Source organism: Phaseolus vulgaris, chromosome 8 (assembly GCF_000499845.2).
Source record: "Phaseolus vulgaris cultivar G19833 chromosome 8, P. vulgaris v2.0, whole genome shotgun sequence".
Taxonomy (NCBI): domain Eukaryota; kingdom Viridiplantae; phylum Streptophyta; class Magnoliopsida; order Fabales; family Fabaceae; genus Phaseolus; species Phaseolus vulgaris.
This window is the reverse complement of record NC_023752.2, coordinates 58,890,890-58,914,984: the sequence shown is the minus strand read 5'-3', so window position 1 is coordinate 58,914,984 and position 24,095 is coordinate 58,890,890. Positions and strand designations below refer to the sequence as shown.

Genomic DNA, 24,095 nt, shown 5'->3' with positions numbered 1-24,095 from the left:
GTGATGGTGAATTGTCATAATTTTAATATTAAATTATTTATAATTATCCACCAACATTTATAATATCATAATTTAATAAAAATCTATTTTTCATAATGACAAATTAAAAGATAATAGCAATAAAAAAAAGTATATAGCATTCCATGTACTAAAAATTTAAAATATATAAAAATTCTTATATCATACATTTTCCTAAATTTATAGTCATTTTCTGTTGTCTTTGTTTCCTCCGTAATTTATCAATTGAAGTTTAAAAAATATATATAAATAAATATATATTATTTATTAAAGTTTGAACTTACATGAAAATCAAGGATGGATTGTTGTCAAGAATATGAAAATTACAAAAATAATAATAATAATTACAAAAATTGTTGAAGTATTCCTAGTTAATTTTGGCAGGTACATGTTAGCTTACACTGATTTTATGAAAACTTGCTTTCCAATTTCAGGTGTTAGGGTTTAAATCTAGGATTTAGGATTTACAACTTAATTTTATATAAAAATATTTTAATAATATAATTTAATTATAGTAGTTAAATAAATAAATCTATAACACTAAAATAATAATTATTTTATTTTATTTTATTTTTAATAGATGAAAATACACTTTAATTGTCGCTGTTGCAGTTGAATTTGATATACTCTCAAACATATCTTAAAAACAATGAATTCAAGAAATGAAATTTTTTAAAATGGAAAACACAATTATATTGAAAAAAGAAAATGACAATCTGCAGATTGGACTGCAGTAATATCTCCAATTAAAAATATTCTAATTAGAAAATATCAATTAAAAACAAAACTGTTTGAGCCCAGCGGACTCAGCCCGGGCTCTTTAAGAAATGGTGCGGATATAAACATTGTGAGCTGCAAATAGGAACACTGCTGGGTCAGCCAAACGGGCCCAGGCTTTAGTTCAAAAAGAAGTTACGGATATGAAAAATATGGGATTTTTCTTCCTGCACCCACAGAATTTTGTAAATCCCGAAACTGACCTTCACATTTTATTTGAAATTGGGATTGAGAGTGTGCTACGGATTCATCAATCCAGAAGTGAATCATGTTGTTTTCCGGATGAGCGGGTGTTCTGAAAGCAAAGTTTGCATAAATGGTTGATTTCTCAATTGCTGAATCCAGAAGTATAATTTCTATTACGAATTGGTGGATCCAAAATGATTTTTTTCAGTTATGGATTTCTGAATCCGTAATGCATATTTTGATTTACAGATTGGCAGATCTAAAATGCATATTTTTTAATATTGTCATTCATGTACTACTGGAATCACCATTCCAGGAGGTTACTGGAAGCACCAATCTAGGAGGTTACTGGACATGCCAATCTGAAATTTTACCAAAAGCGTCAATCCAAAAATTTACCGGATTTCATAATTTGAAATGAAAAAAATAAATGTACAGTTTTTATATAGGAGCAGTTTTGTCTTTGCAAAACATTGTGAGGGTGTAGGAAGAAAAATGTAGGAATGCATGAAGAAACTGCCTATAAATAGCACAACTGCTAGGCCAACCGAACGGATCCAGGCTTTTCTATAAACGGTTCTGCGGATGTAAAAGAGGAGGTTGCAAATAATAAAAGTATGGGACGAATAAATAGGCCTAGACTCTCTCTTTTCTTAGAGAACAAAATGCTGAGAGTGGAAATAGTAGCTAGCCGTGCCAAAAAGAAAACGGGCCAAAAAAATATCTGGTGTGAGGTGCTGTGTGGCTACGGTTTTTGTAGGAGAGTAGATGCAATGGATACAAATGAATCAGGTTTTCTTTATTTTGTTTAATTTATGTTTTTTCTATTTTGCTTTTTTTAGCTTCTTCTTTCTTTAGGTTAAAAATAAAATGGGTTAGGTACAAAATTTGTATGTTTCTTTCTTTTTTTTAAAACAAAATAAAACTAAAATATATTTTTAAACATTTAAAATAATTAAATGATTCATCTTTTAAAAAAGATTTAAATAAATTTTATTTTAAAAATAAAGGTTATATATATATATGATATTTTTTATCCTTTAATATCTATAACTTCTAAAGTAAGAATATTATCAGTTGTTTATAAATTATTAAATAAATTACTTCTTATAAATTGTAGGTAAGCTCAACTAAATTTATGAAGACTAATTTTTGTTTGTCTTCTATCTAAATTATAAGATTTTCAAACTCCAAATTAATGTTTTTATTCATTTATATATATATATATATATATATATATATATATATATTAAAATTTATAATGATATTTGTAAATTTAATTTATACTATTAATTTAATAAAATTACATTTATTATAAATTATAAAACAATATCAACAATAAAGAAAATATAACACATTTTTAAAAAATATTTAAAAAATTACAGACATAATTCTGTATATATTAATAATAATAGTAATAACATTAATAATATTAATGTCAACCTTAATAGTCAACATTAATAATATTAATAGTCAACATTAATAATATTAATAGTCAACATTAATAATATTAATAATAAAATTAATAATAATATTAATAATATGAATAATAGTATTAATATTGTTATTAATATTAATTAAGATGCAAATCAATAGATATACTAAAGTATTCCTAAATACACTAGATTTATCTACACATCTATATCTATAAAGAATATTAATAATAACATTAATGATATTAGTAATGTTAATAATAATATTAATAAAATGAGTGAATGATGTTTATATGTGTAAAATTAGTTTTAATTAGAATATATTGAAAAGATATTATTCTTCTTATTATTAATAGGAATTAATATTATTGTTAATGTTAGAAAAAAAGTCAGTCATTTTATTATATTCTATTTATCAAAATATTATCACATTTTATCTTTCTAATTCGATATTTTCTATATCGATTTCTTTTATATGCATAGACGTTAATTTTATGGCCAGTTTAAACAAAAAAAATTTTATCTCATTTCATATTTATTATTTATCTTGTAGTAGTGCTATAAATATAGTCCATTACACAAGCTGCTCCAACATCACTCAATTTTATTTGATAGAATAATCTTGAAAGAGAAATGATCCATATATTGTTTTTTGTCTAGTGTTTAGTGAATTGTCACGATAATCATGCAGTTCATGGCATTCAACACACACTTCAAGAAGATTTAGAGTTGGAAAGACAATTACAACTCATTAACAAAACACCTGTGAAGAGTGTTCATGTATTTTATATTTTTATATTTTTATTATTATATACTTTTTTTTTGTTGGATTTGATCTTAGTATGTTTTCTAATAATTTTTTTTTTCAAATATGATGTATTTTTTTATCTTTTAGACAAAATTTGGATATATTGTTGATTGTATTGATATTTACAAGCAACCAGCATTTGACCATCCTTTATTAAAGAATCATAAATTACAGGTACATTCTTTTTAACATTCTTAAATATAGTCAATTTTAGATATTTTTTTTCTTATTATTTTTGTTTTTGCTTTATTTAATTACAGAGAAAACCTAGTTTTCAAAACTCATTTGAAAAGGCAAGTGTAATGAATTCTTCTACTAAATCCATATTTGGACTTGAGAAAGACGAATGTCCAAGAGGAACCATTCCTATTAGAAGAACAACAAAAGATAATCTCATTCAAAACAAATTACTATCAAATAATCATATCTTAGTTCAAGATCTCCCCGGTGTTCATGTAAGTTTTTTCTTGTATAATAAGATTGAAGATGTTGTTAATTTGTTTCTCTAAAATTCACCATATCTAATGTTTCAATTTGAATACTTATTTGAATTTGTTAAATTTTGCAGCTTGCAGAAGTATATCTTATAGGTGATGGTCCTTATTACAAAGTTAGTGGAACTAATAGCATTTATAATCCAAAAGTTAGTAGAAATGATCAAATGAGCTTGTCTCATATATGGGTTCAGAATGGACTAGAAGATGGTACTAACAAAATCTCGGTTGGATGGCATGTGAGTTTTAATTGGGTCTTGTTATCATTTTAGGTATATGTATATTTTAGTTGTACTTACCATTTTAATTTGTGAGAATTTATATAGGTGGCTCCACAATTTCATGGTGATACTAAAACTTATATTTACTCATCATGGACAGTAAGAATAGATTTATTTACATGTTTTTTGATCTTTACTTAAAAATATGTTTCAATTTTTATAAATTTAATATGGTATTACATTGGACACAGTCAGATAATTACAAGAAAACAGGATGCTTCAATCTATATTGTTTAGGGTTTGTCCAACTTCATCCAACAATTCATTTTGGTGCGCGATTGGAAAATATATCTACCTACGGTGGAATATCAATGGAGACTAAATTTATGATTGTACAGGTCATGTTCATTCCATTTAATTTTCTCTATTTAATGTTAGACATGATATATCATATTATTGAAAAGGGTTAATATGTATTGTAGGACTTGAAAAGAAATTGGTGGATAAATTACATGGACCAAAATATTGGATATTTTCCATCAAAATTATTCTCGAACATGACCTCGGCTGATCAAGTGGGTTGGGGTGGGAGAACATCTACTCCTCCTAACACTCCTAGTCCTCAAATGGGATCTGGATATTTTCCAGATGAAAATTTTTCTCATGCATGTTATTTTAGGCATATTTCCTATCAAAATGTTTCAAAAACAGATTATGGACCTATACAATATGACACTGACACATTCAAAGACAATTCTAAGTGTTTTGGTGTTGATTACTATGATAATCTAGGAGGATCGGTTGGATATTCTCTCCAATTTGGAGGACCCGGTGGTGAATGTGGTAATTGATGGTAAAAGCATAATAAAACTCAAAATTTGATCTATTATGATCAAATATTAAATATTTACGTTTAGTCAAAACATAGTTTAATAGTTTAAATGTAATAATTAGGTCTAAACTTCTAAACATTTCTCATTGAAAATTAATTATGAATTGTGAGAGATTGATTCTAATCCAAATTACATAGATGAATGGTTACATTTATAATCCTAAAAAAACTAATTAAAATTAATTCACACATTTTAGTTTGTAAATAATGACTAAGAATATAATTTTTTTAGAAAAAAAAAAATTTAAATATTATAGAATTGAAGAGAAAGTATCACCATGTATAAATTGAAAGTATTATTATGTAAGTTTCATCTCTTAAGATGTAACAACTTGTCACATTAATTAAGTGTAACAAAAATATTCTAACCTTATGAATAATAATGCTTTTAAAAGTGTCTAAATGTGAAAAATGAGAATCTTTTATATGAGAATATATCTTTCTTATTTTTTTTATATGTAGTGCTATCAAAAATGGATTAATGGTTAGGATACCATCATATTCTGGTGAGAGATGAAGATGTTCACAAGACATTTTTAAAGACATGATATGGCCATTATGAATATATGATCATATCTTTGGAGTGACAAAACGTTCCAACAATATTCATGGACCACACTAACAATCTAAGGGCATGACTCATTATGGGTAATTATTGATAGAATGACGAATAGTGCTAATTTCCTTCTAGTGAACACAAGAATTTATATGTCCAAGTTGGCTAAACTATATACATCAAGGAGATTATGAGATTGAAATGGGTATCTTTTAGTATTGTCTTTTACTAGGATCCCATATTTACATGTAGATTTTGACAGACGTTACAGGAAGTATTTGGTGCAAAGTTAAGACTCAGTTATGCATATAATCCCAAATAGATGGACGTAAGAAAGAACAACGTGGTCATTAGGTGATTTGTTGAGATATTGCATATTGGATCATCTAGAGAGCTCAGATGAAATTCTTCCTTTTGGTGGAGTTTACTCATAACAACAACTATCATGTTATTAATGGCATGATATCATACATGGCAATATATGGGAAGAAATACATAAGACCTTTTGTGTTAGTATTAAGATGGTGAACAAGTATTAGTAGGGTTGAAGTTGTTACAACAAATTAAATATATATTTTTTTAGATATTTAAGATAAAATAACGTCCTAAAAGTTTGCATAGTGGGAACATGTTTTTTTCGAAAGTAAAACCTATTACATAATTTGGTTGAGCTATCAAATATAAGAACTTAGTCCTCAAAGTTTATTGGATTATAGCAAATACTGAAAAAAATCATTGCACTATCTTATAAATTGGCTCTACGAAGTGACAAATTAAAAATTTGATTCATATATCTTTCAAGTCAATTATTTAAAGTGGTGTCATGACTAATAAATAAAGTCATCATTAAACATTTAGAGCTAGTTTTTTCTTTTAATTCTGAAATTTTATTATTTATTTATTATTTAATGGTTTGAGTTATTTTTTCAAATCATTAATTGATTTTCTTTAACATAATCACTGATTCTAAATTATCTTATAATTTTATAGGACAATTAATTTGGCTAAGAGTAAAAGTTAGTGATGTCAACACCAAATTTCGTCTGGGTAAATAAAGTTTGCGAAAGAGATTAATGGAAAAAAAACCCACACTTACTATTCACACGCCCACTCTTACTCAGTGTCACTCCTCCGCCCACTTTCACTGCTCTCCTTCTCACATCCCCACTCTTACTCAGTGCAGCTCCTCAGCCCACCTTCACTGCTGTCCTACTCACACCTCCCCTCTCAGATCGCGCACCACCAGCCCATCTTATTCTCTACTTTTCACACCCCACGCTTACCTCTTTTGTACCCCTAACTTTCACCTTTTTCTCTCTCCACACGAACACTTTCATCTTTTTCTTTCTTTCCTTTCCCTCACAGGAGACCAAACTATATCCCCCACACACATAAACGTCCACCAACTTGCCACTTACGTTTTTTATATCTGCACCGCCATGTTTCTTTTGAAGCTTGAGCTCATTCAGCTGGCCCAACACTTTTGCTATATGACACATTTTTTTCATTTTATACACCGATCAACTCTTATTTCCTAAAAAATAAAAGATAAAGTATAAAAATTTAAAAAATTAAAAATTCAACAAATATATATCTTCTTTTAACTTGCAGGGTACGAAATCCATGTCTTTTCATTAGAAACTAAAATACGGAGAAGCAGGTTCATCCTTGTCAAATTCAGTTTTCCGCTTTTTTTAAGAAGTTCAGTTCTAGTGGCAAAGTCTAAGTCACTTTGTTACTTTTTTTTCAAAAAGATCTTTAACTCCAAAACTACGTGATCTCTTATTTGCTTTTATTTTATCCACATAAATACGTAAGATCAAAGTTTATCTTTGTAGAATAAAAAAAAATCATGCATTTTGTTTTTTATTTTTGGGGAAAAAATATTTTAAAAATTTACACTCATTTCATATATTTAATTAAAGATATCATTTTCAGACATGAATGTTAATATTTTTTCTTACTTGTCGACTTGTAAATCCAAGTCTAATTCATAAACTATATTTTCAATTTTTTTCATATTTTTTTATAATAAATTATTATGGCTATTTTCTTGTCAGAATATATATTATTATTATTTTTCGCTGTTAGCCGTTATCACCCCGTAGAAAGGATCCGAATTTATTTGGTATTTGTCTTGTCTTAAAATTGTTAGGTTCTTCTCTCATTCCATACACAATATGACAATACATTTTTATTCTTCTTGTGCCATCTCCATAGAGTAGCTTTCAGATTATGTAATTTGGACACGTATTTGAAAAAAGACTTATGGATTATGTAATTCATAAGCTAAAAAAGACTTCCATATTTCATAATTCGGAAATTATTCATGCATCTGAAAAAAGGTTTTCAGATTATGTAATCCAAAAGCTAATTACGAATATGAAAAAACACTTATGAATTATTATGTAATTCAGAATATTAGAGAAAGTTATTTTTGGAAATATGAAAATTTATGGAAATGGGAGAAGAATATATGGAGGTGCGAAACAGCCTTGCCTTAAATTTGGAATTTCAATGTGTGGAGCTCATAGATTTAGTTTGTAAAATTTGTATTTAATTAGAATTGGATGATGACTAGAAAGAGAGAGCTGGGGCCCAAGTTTGTCCATTATGAATTAATTTCTTTATGGATCCCTTGCTAGTATTTTTACACTCCCTACTCCCTTATATTTGTTGCCCAGCATTTTACTATTTACCACACAAGTTTTCTTATATGTACACCACTACGATTTTTTGAAGTCTGAACCCATTTGGCTGACCCAACACTAACACTCTTGCTATCTGCCACCCTGTTTTATTTTTATCCACCACCTTTTATAAGATTTAACTAGACTTAAATTTATTATTTTAATATGATATTAGAAACACTAAAACTCTATATTAGTTTATATTTGAATCTATCCTACTAGTCATTATCTGTTCTCATCAATTTTAATGTTGATATCAACATAAGGGACATATTAAAGATATTAAAGATGTAATTAAGTAAAACTAAGAATAATTTTTAATAAACTCACTATCTTTTAAAATAAGTAAAAAATATAACGCACAAATTTAAAAATCATAAAAATTATGTAAATATAATAAGTTGAGGAAGTAAGATAATTTTTCATAAATATTATTAAAACTTTCTAAATTATTGTTATTGCTATTGTACTAATAGGTATGGGTGCTGAAAATCATCTTCCTTCATGGAAGAAAAGGGGGGACGGAGGAGACGGGGAGGAGGAAAGGGAGAAAGGAGGAGGTGGGGAGGAAGCTTCCTCCACAACCACCTCCTTCACCAATTGCAATGTCGGTGTCGGTGTCGGTGTCGGTGTCAGAGTGTGATTGTGTGTCATCATACCCAAAACTTTAATATATATTTTAAATATATATTTATTGATCCTCCAATACAATTTTCTTTCAAAAGAATTTTGCATTAGTTTATACTTTTGTGTAGATTGCGTGTAAATAGAGTATTTACACGCCATATACCATAGTTGCAAACTGGTAATGTGACAAAAAATTTGTCACTATTGTCACAGTTAGGGATGACAATGCGAGTCGGTAGTAGCCCACTAGAAAAAAGTGTGAGGGCTCACTAATTCAATCCGCTAGCCCGCTTAAGCCCGCCCTCCATAACCTGCAACACGCGTGGGCCAATTGTGGGACGAGGAAGGTTGACCTGTTAACCCGCATACAAAAATTAAAGCAAGTTGTGTTGGGCAGTGCATAACATAAGTTACACAATGTTTTCCCAATTCAAAACTTAATTAATTTGGTTTGGTGTTGCATTCACTACACTCTGCCTCCACACACCGACAACCTCCATGCACGACTTCGCGCCCTCTGTAGCGCACAACCAGGAGTAAAGGGAGAACGAAGGAGGCGAGAAGGAAGTTTCCTCCACAACTAGCTCTTACACCCATTGCAATGTCGATTCTGGTGTTGGTGTCGCAACGTGATTGCATGCTGTCATACTCCAAACTTTGGATACAGTGACGAAGGTCAGCACAAGCACAACCACCAGTATCCACCAAGGGAGAAGCCGACTGCGGTTGAAATCTTGATGCTTGATTTGGTATGGGCTATGAGACGAAGGAGACGACAAAGGTTGTTGCAGTGACGAGGTGACCATGGTGAGTATGTGGTATGAGAAAGAAGAAGGAAAGAAGGGAGAAACAAAGGAAGAGAACAAAAGCTTATATTGTATTGTAGAGGAGAAGGTATATATAATAACTATAACATTAAGACTTAAAAGGCAGGGGTAGAAAATAGGAAACTATTTTGTACTTTGAAGAACTTTGCTTCTTATAAATGATTCTTCTATTTTACGCAATGTCATTGTCATTGTAGGAAACTTCCATATATTAAATATATATATATATATATATATATTAAATATGTATGAAATGTGAGAATCATATTTTTGGTATGATGCTTATGATGATGATGTGCATTGTTGTTCATTAGTGTACGCTTGGATTTTATAATCACAAGTACCACTATCAGCACCAGTATCCATCAAGGGAGAAGTTGACTGCGGTTGAAATCTTGACGCTTGATTTGGAACGGACTTTGAAAGAGAGGAGACAACAATGGTGGTTCCTGTGGGGAGGTGGACATGGTGAATGGGAGATATGAGAAAAAAAAAGGAAAGAAGAGAGAAACAGAGGAACAAATGAAGAGAATAAAGCTTATATTGTATCGTAGAAGAGAGGGGTGTATATAATAACCATAACAATGAGACTTAGGAAGCTTCTATTCCACGCAATGTCATTGTAGGAAACTTGTCAACCTAAGATGCATGCATAAATGTATTGATCCCACCAATACAATTTTCTTTCAAAAGAATTTTGCATTAGTTCATACTTTTGTGGGAGATTACGTGTAAACAAAGTATCTATACGCCAATTGTATTCTTCTTAAATTTAAAACTTAAGAGTACCGAATTATCGACAACCATTTGTCTTATACCGCAGTTGAAAACTGGTAATATGACAATAAATATTGATATTTTGAAATTTTGATGGATCTAGATGAATTTAAATAAATATGCTTTATGAGACAATGAGTTAAATAGGAGAGACCCTCCATAAATTTTTATCAATTTGACCTCTTCTAATGTGATCTAGCACACTTTGAGGGGCATAAAGAACATATATGATCAGTGATAATATGTCTACATGATAGTTTGTACACTTGCACCCAAAAGCAAAACACAAAGCCACCTAAAACCTTTTAATCTTGATATATATTTATATGATATGGACTGAAGTAATATCTCCAATTAAAAAAATTCAAATTAGAAAAATTATCGCCACTGTAGGGCCACTTATATCTCCCCCAATTAAAAAAAGCTGTTTGAGCCCAACGGACTCAGCCCAGGCTCTTTAAGAAATGGTGCGGATATAAACATAGAACTAAAATATATCTTTAAACATTTAAAATAATTAAAAATATTTAAATTATTCATCTTTTAAAAAATAGTTAAATAAATTTAATTTTAAAAATAATGGTTATATATATAATATTTTTTATCTTTTAATATCTATAACCTATAGCAAGAATATACTGTTGTTATAATTTAATAAATAAATTCGTTATAAAAAATTACTTCTTATAAATTGTAGGTAAGCTCAACTAAATATGTGAAGATTAATTTTTGTTTGTCTTTTATCTAAAAAAAATTATTATTACAAAATCATAAGATTTTCAAACTCTAAATTAATGTTTTTGTTTATATGTATATATAGTAAAATTTATAATGACATTTATAAATTTAATTTATACATTAATTTAATAAAATTAAATTTATTATAAATTTATAAAGCAATATTAATAATAAAGGAAACACAACAAAATTTTAAAAATATTTAAAACATTACAGACACAAGCGTAACGTCTGATTCTGCTATTAATAATAATATCAATAACATTAATAATATTAATATCAATATTAATAATATTAATGGTAATAATAATAATATTATTAACAACCATATTAATAGTATTTTTTAAAAATAATATTAATTACAAAATTAATAATAATAACAATAACTATATTATTAATATTATATTAAAAACAATATTAATAATATATTTAATAATATGAATAACAGTATTAATAATATTAATATTTTTATTATTATTATTATTATTAATTAAGATACAAATCAATGGATAAATTATTTACTAAAGTATTCCTAAATACACTATAGATATAGATAGACTTATCTACACATCTGTATCTATAAATAATATTAATAATAACATTAATAATATTAATGATATTAGTAATGTTAATAATAATATTAATATATTAATAATATTAATAAAATGAATGATGGTTACATGTGTAAAATTAGTTTTAATTAGAATATAATGATAAATGATATTATTATTAATGTTGGAAAAAATATTCATTTTATTATTTTCTATTTTTCAAAATATTATCACATTTTATCTTTGGTAGTGCTATAAATGTAGCACATTATACAAGCAGTTCTAACATCTCTCATTTTATTTGATAGAAGAATTTTGGAAGATAAATGATCCATATATTGTTTTTTGTCTTGTGTTTAGTGAATAGTCATGATAATAGTGGAGTTCATGGCATTCAACACACACTCCAAGAAGATTTAGAGTTAGAAAGACAATTACAACTCATTAACAAATCACCCGTGAAGAGTGTTCATGTATTTTATATTCTTATATTTTATTATTGTATACTTTTTTTTGTTGAATTTGATCTTAGTATATTTCTTAATAAATTCTTTTTTTCAAATATGATGTATTCTTTATCTTTTAGACAAAATTTGGATACATTGTTGATTGTATTGATATTTACAAGCAACCAGCATTTGATCATCCTTTATTAAAGAATCATAAATTACAGGTACATTATTTTGAACATTTTCAAATATAGTCAATTCTATATTTTTTTTACCTGATTATATTTGTTTTTGCTTTATTTAAATACAGAGAAAACCTAGTTTTCGAAACTTATTTGAAAAGACAAATGTAATGAATTCTTCTACTAAATCCATATTTGGACTTGAGAAAGATGAATGTCCAAGAGGAACGGTTCCTATTAGAAGAACAACAAAAGATAATCTCATTCAAAGCAAATTACTATCAAATAATCATATCCTAGTTCAAGATCTTCCTGGTGTTCATGTAAGTTTTTTCTTGTATAATAAGATTGAAGATGTTGTTAACTTGTTTCTCTAAAATTCACCATATCTAATGTTTCAATTTGAAAACTACTTATTTGAATTTGTTAAATTTTGCAGCTTGCAGAAGTATATCTTTCAGGTAATGGTCCTTATTACAAAGTTAGTGGAACTAATAGCATTTATAATCCAGGAGTTAGTAGAAATGATCAAATGAGCATGTCTCATATATGGGTTCAAAACGGACTTGAAGATGCTACTAACAAAATATCTGTTGGATGGCATGTGAGTTTTAATTGGTTCATGTCATCATTTTAGTTATATGTATATTTTAGTTGATATTGCCATCTTAATTTGTGTGAATTTATATAGGTGGCTCCAAAATTTTATGGTGATACTGGAACTTATGTTTACTCGTCATGGACAGTAAGAATAGATTTATTTACATGTTTTTTAATCTTTACCTAAAAACTTGTTTCAAATTTTAAAAAATTAATATGGTATTACATTTCACACAGTCAGATAATTACAAGAAAACGGGATGCTTCAATCTATATTGTTCAGGGTTTGTCCAAACTAATTCAAATAAATATTTTGGTGCACGATTGGAAAAAACGTCTATCTACAATGGATTAATGATGGAGACTACAATCTCTATTACAAAGGTAATGTGCATTCCATTTAATTATCTCTATATAATGTTAGACATGATATATCATATTATTGAAAAAGGTTAATATGTATTGTAGGACCTTAAAGGAAATTGGTGGATAAATTACCTAGGTGAAAATATTGGATATTTTCCATCAAAATTATTCTCGAACATGACCTCAGTTGATCAAGTGGGTTGGGGTGGGAGAACATCTACTCCTCCTCATACTCCTAGCCCTCAAATGGGATCTGGATATTTTCCAGATGAAAATTTTCGTCATGCATGTTATTTTAGGAATATTTCCTTTCAAAATGACTCAAGAACAGATTATGGACCTCGATATTATCACACAAACACGTTGAAAGACAATCCTAATTGTTTTGGTGTTGATTACTATGAAAATATAGGAAAACAGTTTGGATATTCTCTACAATTTGGAGGACTCGGTGGTAATTGTGGTAATTGATGATAAAAGTTCAATAAAACTAAAAAATTTGATCTATTACGATCCAATATTAAATATTTACATTTAGTCAAAAATTAATTTAATAGTTTAAATGTAATAATTATGTCTAAACTACTAAACATTTCTCACTGAAAATAAATTATGAATTGTGAGATATTGATTCCAATCCAAATGACATAGATCAATGGTTACATTTATAATCATAAGAAAACTAATTAAAACTAATTCACACGTTTTTACTTTGTAGATAACGACGGAAAATATAATTTTTAAAAAAATAAAAATAAATTTAAATAAAAAATAGAAATATTATATAATTGAAAAGAAAGTATCCCCTGTATAAATTGGAAGTATTATTATAGTTTCATCTCTTAAGATGTAACAACTTGTGACATTAATAATTAAGTGTAACAAAAATCCTTTAATGCTTTTAAATGCTTTTAAAAGTGTATAAATGTGAAAGTTTATAGGACAATTAATTTGGCTAAGAGTAAAAGTTAGTGTTGTCAACACCTAATTTCGTCTGGGTAAATAAAATTTGTTAAAGAGATTAAAAAAAACCCTCACTTACTATTCACATCCCCAGTCTTACTCTGTGCAGCTCGTCAGCCCACCTTCACTGCTATCCTACTCACACCTCCTCTCCTAGATCGCGCACTCCCAGCCCATCTTATTCTCTACTTTTCACACCCCACGGTTACCTCATTTGCACCCCTAACTTTCACCTTTTTCTCTTCCACCTTTTCTCTCTCCACACCAAAATCCAAAACTTTCAGCTTTTTCTTTCTTTCCTTTCCCTACAGGAGACCAAACTATACCCCCCACACACATAAACATCCAGCCACTTACTTTTTTTATATCTGCACCACCATGTTTCTTTTGAAGCTTCAGCTCATTCAGCTGGCCCAACACTTTTGCTATATGACACATTTTTTCATTTTATACACTCGTCAACTCTTATTTCTTAAAAAATTAAAAACAAAGTATAAAAAATATAAAAAATAAAAATTCAACAAACATATATCTTCTTTTAACTTCCAGAGTACGGTGAAGCAGGTTCGTCCTTTTCAAATTCACTTTTTTTGTTTTTTTTAAGAAGTTCAGTTCTAGTGGCAAAGTCTAAGTCATTTTGTTACTTTTTTTCAAAAAGATATTAACTCCAAAACTATGTGATCTCTTTTTTTTCTTTTATGAACATATGCACGTAAGACGAAAGTTTATTTTTGTAGGATAAAAAAAAAATCATGCATTTTGTCTTTTATTTTTGGGGAAAAAAATATTTTAAAAAACTTACACTCATTTCAAATATTTAATTGAAGATATCATTTTCAGACAGTCATAAAAATGTTAATATCTTTCATACTCATAACCGTCATAACCGGCTTCCAAATCCCAGAGTCTAATTCATAAATCATATTTTCAATTTTTTTTGTAATTTTCTATGATAAATTATTATAGTTATTTTCTTGTCAGTATATATATTATTTTATTTTATTTTCGCTTTTAGCAGTTATCATCCGATTGTACAAAGTTCCTCGTGCATCCATCAAATGAGTAAAACAACCAAAATGGCTCATCTAATCCGGTCTTATTCTGAAAATTTATTTCCATAATTTTTTCCGGAATTTTTTAAAATATTTTTCCAAAATACTCTTATAAATTTTAGAAAGATTTCAAAAAAGTTAATCCAAAAATTATTTTTAAAAAGGGTAAAATTGTATTTTCAGATATTAATGGGTTGCAGGAACAAGAGGTGCAGAAAGAACACGCTAACAAAAGACATGTAGCGACTGGACCGGTAACCCAGATTTATTTGGTAAAAGCGGTGCAGATAATAAATGTGTGGTACAAATGGTACATGCATTGTAATTAAAATGACATAGATCAACTCATACATTTCTATTCCTAAAAAAACTATGTGAAAGTATACCGTGCATAAATAGAAAAATTTAGTATAGTTTCATCACTTAAGATATAACATAACAACTTGTCACATTCATTGGTTGTAACAAAGAATATTCTAACATTACGGATAATAATACTTTTTAAAAAGTGTATAAATGAAAAATTTGAGAACTTTTTTATACAAGAATATATTTTTCTTATTTTTTTCAAAATCTAATCATTTTATATAATAAGAAGATCCGAGTAATGGCTTACTCATTTGCCATATCATACAATTATGTTGAACACATCATTTGACCTTTGGTGCTAATTTTTTAGGTATATATGAAGAAGCTTTAGAAAAGAGAGGGTGAAGTGTGTTGCAATGAAATTTTCACTTGTGTAATAAAATCTTTGATCCTCTTAATCTTTCAATTTTCTTCAACTTTTGTAAGTTTTCTTTCAATCTTCTTCCATTGATTAGGAATCTTATTTTAATTTATTATTAAAATTGAATAGCTAGTTTTTATATAATAATTTTTAATAACTTTTTAAAATTTAATATAATATATTTATTGTTAAGGAAAAATATATATTTAAATCATTCTTGACATTAACTCCTAAACAATCTAAGACTATTGAAATACCAAAACAAAAATGTTTTTATCGAAGTTAAGTTGAAATCGTTCGAGGTGGATGATCGAACTTTTAGACGAGTTAATCTTTCTGTTGAAGGGTTGTTGAGCTTTGTAGATTAATGGTCATGTTAGAAAGAATTTAGAGATATAAGAATATTTAAGTAAATGAATGAGAATAAGTGAGTATTTCCTAAAGAATAAAGCTATATTTATATGCTTCTGGGGCTAGGTTAATATCCAATAAAGTGGTTACAAAATATTGGGTTGATTAGTCTAGTACAACAAAAATCATTTTCAAGAGAATTCAAGTTATTGAGAGAGGTAGTTTTATCCCAATTTTCAAGGTATATAATATTATATTATTATTGATTGTTGTAAGAAAGGACTCATGTTCTAAGACCTAGGAGGAGTAGAGATCACTTCATTGCAACGAGTTGCAAACAAGTTGAAGAATGGGCCCAATGCTTATGAAAAGATGAAACTATGAAAAGCATTACGATAGTACATGAATTTCTGGACGTCTTTCTAGATGAGTACTTGCAAGGAATGGAGTTTTGGAATTGATATTGTTTTAGGAGTGGGACCAGTCTCCACAACTCTATACAAAATGCCCTGGTTGAGTTGGCAAAGTTGAAGAAACAAGTAGAAGAGTTTTTGGAGAAGAAATTTATTAGAATTAGTTGTACCAATCTCACCCGCTCCACTGTTCGTCCCGCGGGCTAGTTATGTAGGACGGACCTAAGTGGATCAGTGGGTTAGATTAGTAAATTCACTTCACACTTCATTTTTTATAGTGAGTTGTGAGTTGACCTGCATGACGTGTTTCACATTTTAAAAAATATATAAAAATAAATATATATTATTTATGAAAGTTTCAACTTATAGTAATCAAGGATCTAGATTTAGGATTTACAAGTTAAATTTATATAAAAATATTTTAATAATATAATTTAATTATAGTAGTTAAAAAAAAATCTATAACACTAAAATAATTAAAATTTTATTTTTATTTTATTTTTAATAGATGAAACTTTAATTGTCGGTGTTGCAGTTGAATTTGATCTACTCTCAAACATATCTTAAAAACAATGAATTGAAGAAATGATTTTTTTTTAAATGGAAAACACAATTCTATTGAAAAAAGAAAATCACAATCTGCAGATATGGACTGCAGTAATATCTCCAATTAAAAAAAAATCAAATTAGAAAAATTATTGCTCACTGAGCCCAGCGGACTCAGCCCAGGCTCTTTAAGAAATGGTGCGGATATAAACATTGTGAGCTGCAAATAGGAACACTGCTGGGTCAGCCAAACGGGCCCAGGCTTTAGATCAAAAAGAAGTTACGGATATGAAAAAGGTGGAATGTAAATAGCAGAGCTGCTAGGCCAACCGAACGGACCAAAAAGAAAACGGGCCAAAAAAAATTAAGATTTCCGTGGCTGAGATAAAATTATCCCCAAAATCAGTGGAGATGGAGGGTGGAAGAAATTGTGTTGTGTGGAGAGTGAATATGGAAGAATGTGTATGATGAAGACAACAAAATAATCTCTGGTGAGAGGTGCTGTGTGGCTACAGTTTGTGTAGGACAATGGATACAAATGAAGCAGGTTTTCTTTATTTTGTTTAATTTATGTTTTTTCTATTTTGCTTTTTTTTAGCTTCTTCTTTCTTTAGGATAAAAATAAAATGGTTTAGGTCCAAAATTTTTATGTTTGCTTTCTTTCTTTTTAAATCAAAATACAACTAAAATATATATTTAAACATTTAAAATAATTAAAATTATTCATCTTTTAAAAATAATTAAATAAATTTTATTTTAAAAATAATGGTTATATATATATATATAATTTATCTTTTAATATCTATAACCTATAAAGCAAGAATATACTTAATTGTGATTATTATTTAACTAGGGGAACACAATGTATCACATTTTTTATGATTTATATATAATTACATTTAATATTAAAGTTGAATAAATAATATTTTATTCACAAATACTTATATTATCAGTATAAATTTACAATTTATTTTAATAAAAAGAAAGATACATAAATTTTATCAAAACATAGTTATTATAGTAGTAATATATGGTAAATTTACCGATGGGTAAAAATATATATATTTGGTAAGAGTTAAAATTTATTTAAAACTACAAACTCAATCGAAAAAATAATTAAATAGAATTTGAGTTTCATATTTTTAATATTTTATCAATTATCGGAATTAAACCAATATTTTTCATTAAGTCTATGCACAACCAATAATATATGACAATCATTGCAACACATGTGATACCATTAAAAAATAAACCAAAAAAATTATCGTCAATTGTTCAATCAACTTTAATCATGAAAAATATTATATACAAAAGTGCAATGAAATTTGCTTTTCTTTTCTTTGGACCCGTATAGAAACTCATTTAAATTGTTCCTATCTTTCACACCAAATATAGGTTAGAACCTTGCGATAGAGCGCGACAGCGAAACCGTGCCTTGGGGTTTGGTGTCTTCCTCTTTTTATGCTAAATTAGCTTATCCCTGTTTTAAAATTATGAATAAGTAATAATAAATTAAGAAAAAAAATGGGGAGAAGACAAACTTTTGTTGTTGTTTCTGAAGTTTTTCCTTCTCTTATTTCTCTATTTTGCTATGAATACTAACTCTCTACAATTAACAAATAAATAACAAACAAAATATGAGTATAACATGTAAAAAGTAAAGTTAAGAACATGATCACATGAAGGTGGTCTCTAAAGTCATAAATTTATGAAAAGCTAAGATCAAAACCTAAAAGAAGAAAATATAAAGGAAGAGCAAAGATAGAGAAATGGTGATGACATAAAAACAAAAAATTGAATTGAAAAGGGGATTCTCCGTTTTAACTGCTCTAATTTTTTCCTATTTTATCCTTACTTGATATTTTATTTTATTAATTTTGTTTGGTTATTTGGACATTTTATAATTTCAGAAGTTAATAAAACAATTTTTTAATTTTAAAATTTATTTTATTTGTTATCATTTAACTGGCATGAGAGTGGAGACATTGGTAAGTTACTCTTCTGTTCTAAACTGGTCTTCTTTTCTATTAAATAAAAAACTAAAGATATTTGTTCTGTCCATTTGAAAATAACGAGTAAAGTAAAACTTTGAATTGAAACGTGGTTGATAGACATTTACTTTAAATCCCTCAAACTGCCAAAAAATATATTTCATTATTGTTATCTGATCCTGCCTGTTGACCAAAACGTTGGAACCTGCCTCGTCAAAGGATCGACTTGTGCACCGCTTCGAACCTCCTTCCTTCTTCAAGATCCACTTCAAGAACCTGCAAAAGAACAGAGCGGCGCCGCTGCGGCCGATCGCACTCCAACGCCCAAGTCAGTGACCGAACCACCAAATACTAAGAGCAAGAACACTCAAGAAATCTCAAGGAACCGTGCAATGTTCTCTCTCACAGTAAGCTCTAGAACTCGCAAGCGTAAAGAGTATAATCTGAACGTGCGTACCTCAGAAAGTTCGTTGAGAACTCTTATATACCTGGTTATTTTCTCTCTCCTGGCAGTTACAGACCTGGACACGTGGCTCGCATCCAGTCGTACACATGCCATCATCTGGAGCCTCCTTGACTTGGGCGCTGCTTCTGACTCTCTTTTTGGCTAAGTTATTTATGCATGGTACTGCCCAGTGCATGGCTAACTTGGGAGTGCGATCTCTACTGGAACTGGCGAGTTAGGGTGCCTTCGTACACCTTCCCTGTGGTCTCGCCGGCCGCCTTCATAATCTGTTTCACCTTCATCTCCGGCGATGTGCACGCCAACTTAATAACTGGCGACTTCACGAGCCCCCCGACTTCCTCCCCTTCTGTCAACCTGGCGCCTTGTCAACACGTCTACACTGTAGCTTGGTGCCACGTCATCACTTCCGACTACGATCCTTACTCTTTTGTTTGAATTTTGAAAGAATTATTTTTGTTATTTCCTAATTACTCTCAACCATTGTAGCAATTTTAAAATTGATTTAAGAAACATATTTTATGATTCTCCAATACACATAATCCACGTACCCTACTTCCCACTCTCTCTCTTTCACTTACATACTCCCCACATTCTTTTTTTACCCCTACTTCCCACATCATTTTTTTACCTTACTTCCCACATTCTTTTTTACCCTACTTCTCACACTCTCTTTTCTCTTTCCTTTCCTCTTTCACGTAAAATCATACTTTCATTTTCACTACTCTTACTCTTTCTATGTTTTGATTAATCTTTGTGAAATCCTAATTTGACCTTTGTTTTATGAAATTGTAATTGAAGTGTGTGAGTAGAGTGAGGGGAAAGACTCAACAAAAGGAGTTGCGCGCACCATCACAACAATTGGTAATTCTCTTTATGTGCATTCCAATGTGTGAAACACTAATTTGTCTTCTGAAATTGTGATTGAAACATGTGACTAGAAGGATAAGAAGGACTCAACAAGAGGAGACAAAGGGTATGAAGACGCTTTTTGGTAACAATTTTATGGATTTAAATAAAATCATATATAGCATTAACTAAACTATATTCTCATTTCCTCATATTTTATAAAAAAGTTACTTCCAATATGATTTTTTGGTTTTATGTCATCACTATTTCTCTATCTTTGTTTTTCTTTATATTTTCTTCTTTTAGGTTTTGATTTTCGAAATCATCTTAAATTTTCATAAATGTATGATTTTAGAGACCATCTTCAAAATAGGTATGGTCACCAGAGAGCATTATGTAGAGAAGGTACGTCACCGTGTTCTTAACTCTACTTTTTACATGCTATATTGATATTTTGTTTGATATTTTGTTTGCTCTTTATCTAACTGTAGAGCTTTAATATTCAAAGCAAAATAGAGGAATAAGAGAAGGAAAAACTTCAGAAACAACAAGAGTTTCGTTGTCACGCTCACTCCCCCAATCGCAAGGTTCTAACGCGAAGGAACCGTGTTAAGAGCGGTGTGTAACCTAGATTTATTTCTAAATATAGAAACAATTTAAATGAGTCGGGTCCAAGGCGAAAAAAAGATAATATAATATTTTTCATAATTAAAGTTGATTGAACAATTGAGGATGAATTTTTGATTTATTGTTTAATGGTGTCACGTGTGTTGTAATGATTGTCATATATTATTCGTTGTGCATAGAAACTAATGAAAAATATTGGTTTAATTCTAATAATTGTTAAAATATTAAAAATTATTAAAAAAATATGAAACTCAAATTCTATTTAATTATTTTTGGGTTATGTTTATAGTTTTAAATAAATTTTATCCATAATTAATAAAATATTAAAAATTATAAAAAAAAGTATGAAACTCAAATTCTATTAATTATTTTCTATCTTTTAAAGTTTGTAGTTTTAAATAAATTTAAACCATTAAAAAAAAGTGTTTTTAGAAGAGTGTTATAGAAATTTTTCCAATTTCATTCTTATTTAAAATTTAATCTGAAAGTGAAACATAAAAAAAAAATTAAATTTATCTTTTCCGTAAGAAAATGTTTAGAAGGTTCTTCATACTACATGATTTTAACAATAACTACTAGAATAAACAAAACTTTTGAAAATATTGTAATTATGGTTGTTATATGGATGTACAGTGAGATTTAAAGAGAAAAGAAAAAAATTCAAATAAGATAGTGTAAATGATATACATAATATATTTATTTTAGTCTTATTATACTTTAAAAGTAAAAACTAAATTATAACCACTAAAATTAACTTTTGAATACATCTTAAAAATATAATACATTATAATATATATGAGATTAGTTATAAAATGTAAAAAATTAAATTAAATACTTATTTTGACAGTCGTATAATCAAAATAATTTAATAAAGATATATTTTGGAATATAAAACTGTTGTGAAAATAAATAAAGATTGGAAGAAAATTGATAACATTAGTGGTGAATTGTTTTGATGATAATTAACTAATGTAAAATTTTGCAACATCATATTGATTTTGTGGAAAACTGATATATTACATACAAAAATATATAATAAAATTAATAAGAAAAAAAAGAAAATAATTGGAAATAGAAATAAAGATTAGGAATAAATTGATAGTAATTTTTCATTTTTTATTAATAGCTATAAATTTTTAATTTTTATTGTGTTGTAATATGTGAGTATTTTTATAGACAAAAAAAAGTCTTATGAAATCAGTTAAAAACAGTCTTTTACAATGTTCTCATTTTCATTTAAATTTGATCTATTTTATACTTTGGGAGTTTTCTCTTTTTTTTTCTTAAATTTTATGATAAAGTTACTTTATGGATAAAATTAACAAATATGAAATTTACTTAAAATCAATATATCAATATCCTATGTTTATCTTATTATTTACTAACTTAGTTTTCTTTATCATAATTTTATCAAAAAATAGTATTAAAAAATTATATAATCTTATTTAAAAAAATATTTAGATTTTTAAAATTGTCTAATTAAAAGTAAATATAATATTTAATTCTTATAATTTTTAAATATTTTTAAATGTTTATTATTTTTTCACATTTTAATACATTGTATAACAAAATGAAAAATATAAGTGATAAAATATTAACAACAGAACAACAAACACAATTTTGAAGACTAAATGTTTGAAATAAAAAAGGAGAAATGAATACAACATTATTCATATGACAAATATTGATTCAGAAATGGGATTGACATTTATTTGACATTTGCCTCGATTAATAAAAAAATGCAGGTAACAAAAATGTTATTAGTGTCCATACTATGTTTTTATTTTTATTGGTGGCAATTTGTATTGTAAAATTTAAAATTTATTTAATTTGAATAAAATTTATATTTAATTAAAATAAAACTAAATTGAATAACCAGTAAATTTATCATATATTACTACCATATTAGCTATGTTTTGATAAAATTTATGTGAATTTTGTTTATTAAAATGAACTGTAAAATTATACTCATAATATAAGTGTGTGTGAATAATGATATCATTTATTCAATTTTAATATTAAACATAATTATATATAAATGATAAAAATAAAATAAAATGTGGATACACAATGTTTGGGCCTGTGTTAATATCTTTAATTTTTTATTTAATAGAGAATAAGATATTTAAAACAGAAAAGTAAACTAACAAATCTCTCCACCCTCTTTCCACTTAAATGATAACAAATAAAATAAAATTTTAAAATTAAAAAACTATTTTATTAACTTATGAAATTATAAAATGTCTGAATAATAGAAATAAATTAATAAAATAAAATATTAAGTAAGGATAAAATAAGAAAAAAAATTAGATCAGTGAGGAATCCCTTTTATATATAGGTATAGACAAATAAATTTATTATAAAAAATTACTTCTTATAATAAGTTCAACTAAATATGTGCAGATTAATTTTTGTTTGTCTTTTATAAAAAAATTATTATTACAAAATTATAAGATTTTCAAACTCTAAATTAATGTTTTTGTTTATATGTATATATAGTAACATTTATAATGATATTTATAAATTTATAAAGCAATATCAATAATAAAGGAAACATAACAAATTTTTAAAAAATATTAATAATAATAACAAATTACACTATAGTCTGATTCTGCTATTAATAATAATAGTAATAACATTAATATTATTAATGACAATATTAATAATATTAATGTTAATAATAATAATAATAATATTAACAACAATATTAATAATATTTTATGATAATAATATTAATAACAAAATTAATGATAATAATAATATCAATAACAAAAATTAATGATAATAATAATATTAATAACAAAATTAATGATAATAATAATATTAATAACAAAATTAATGATAATAATAATATTAATAACAAAATTAATGATAATAATAATATTAATAACAAAATTAATGATAATAATAATATTAAT

At 27.3% G+C, this 24,095-nt stretch overlaps 1 protein-coding gene across 1 annotated transcript; it reads left to right on the top strand.

Annotated features, from left to right (window-relative positions):
* The first annotated feature begins 1,646 nt into the window (after nucleotides 1–1,646).
* LOC137825413 (uncharacterized) lies at nucleotides 1,647–13,663 on the top strand. Its single transcript, XM_068631083.1, has 15 exons — nucleotides 1,647–1,773; nucleotides 3,106–3,194; nucleotides 3,310–3,396; nucleotides 3,483–3,677; nucleotides 3,791–3,955; nucleotides 4,043–4,096; nucleotides 4,189–4,335; nucleotides 4,420–4,780; nucleotides 11,956–12,068; nucleotides 12,182–12,268; nucleotides 12,355–12,549; nucleotides 12,666–12,830; nucleotides 12,918–12,971; nucleotides 13,064–13,210; nucleotides 13,295–13,663. The coding sequence occupies exons 1-15, from the start codon at nucleotides 1,647–1,649 to the stop codon at nucleotides 13,661–13,663; spliced, it is 2,355 nt and encodes a 784-aa protein (XP_068487184.1).
* The last annotated feature ends 10,432 nt before the right edge of the window (nucleotides 13,664–24,095 follow it).

Excerpts from the sequence above, each read along its gene's own strand:
- LOC137825413 (XM_068631083.1), top strand. The coding sequence starts at position 1,647 with ATGCTGAGAGTGGAAATAGTAGCTAGCCGTGCCAAAAAGAAAACGGGC. Across the intron at positions 3,956-4,042 it reads AAATCTCGGTTGGATGGCAT|GTGGCTCCACAATTTCATGG; the intron begins GTGAGTTTTAAT and ends GAATTTATATAG. Across the intron at positions 12,831-12,917 it reads AAATATCTGTTGGATGGCAT|GTGGCTCCAAAATTTTATGG; the intron begins GTGAGTTTTAAT and ends GAATTTATATAG.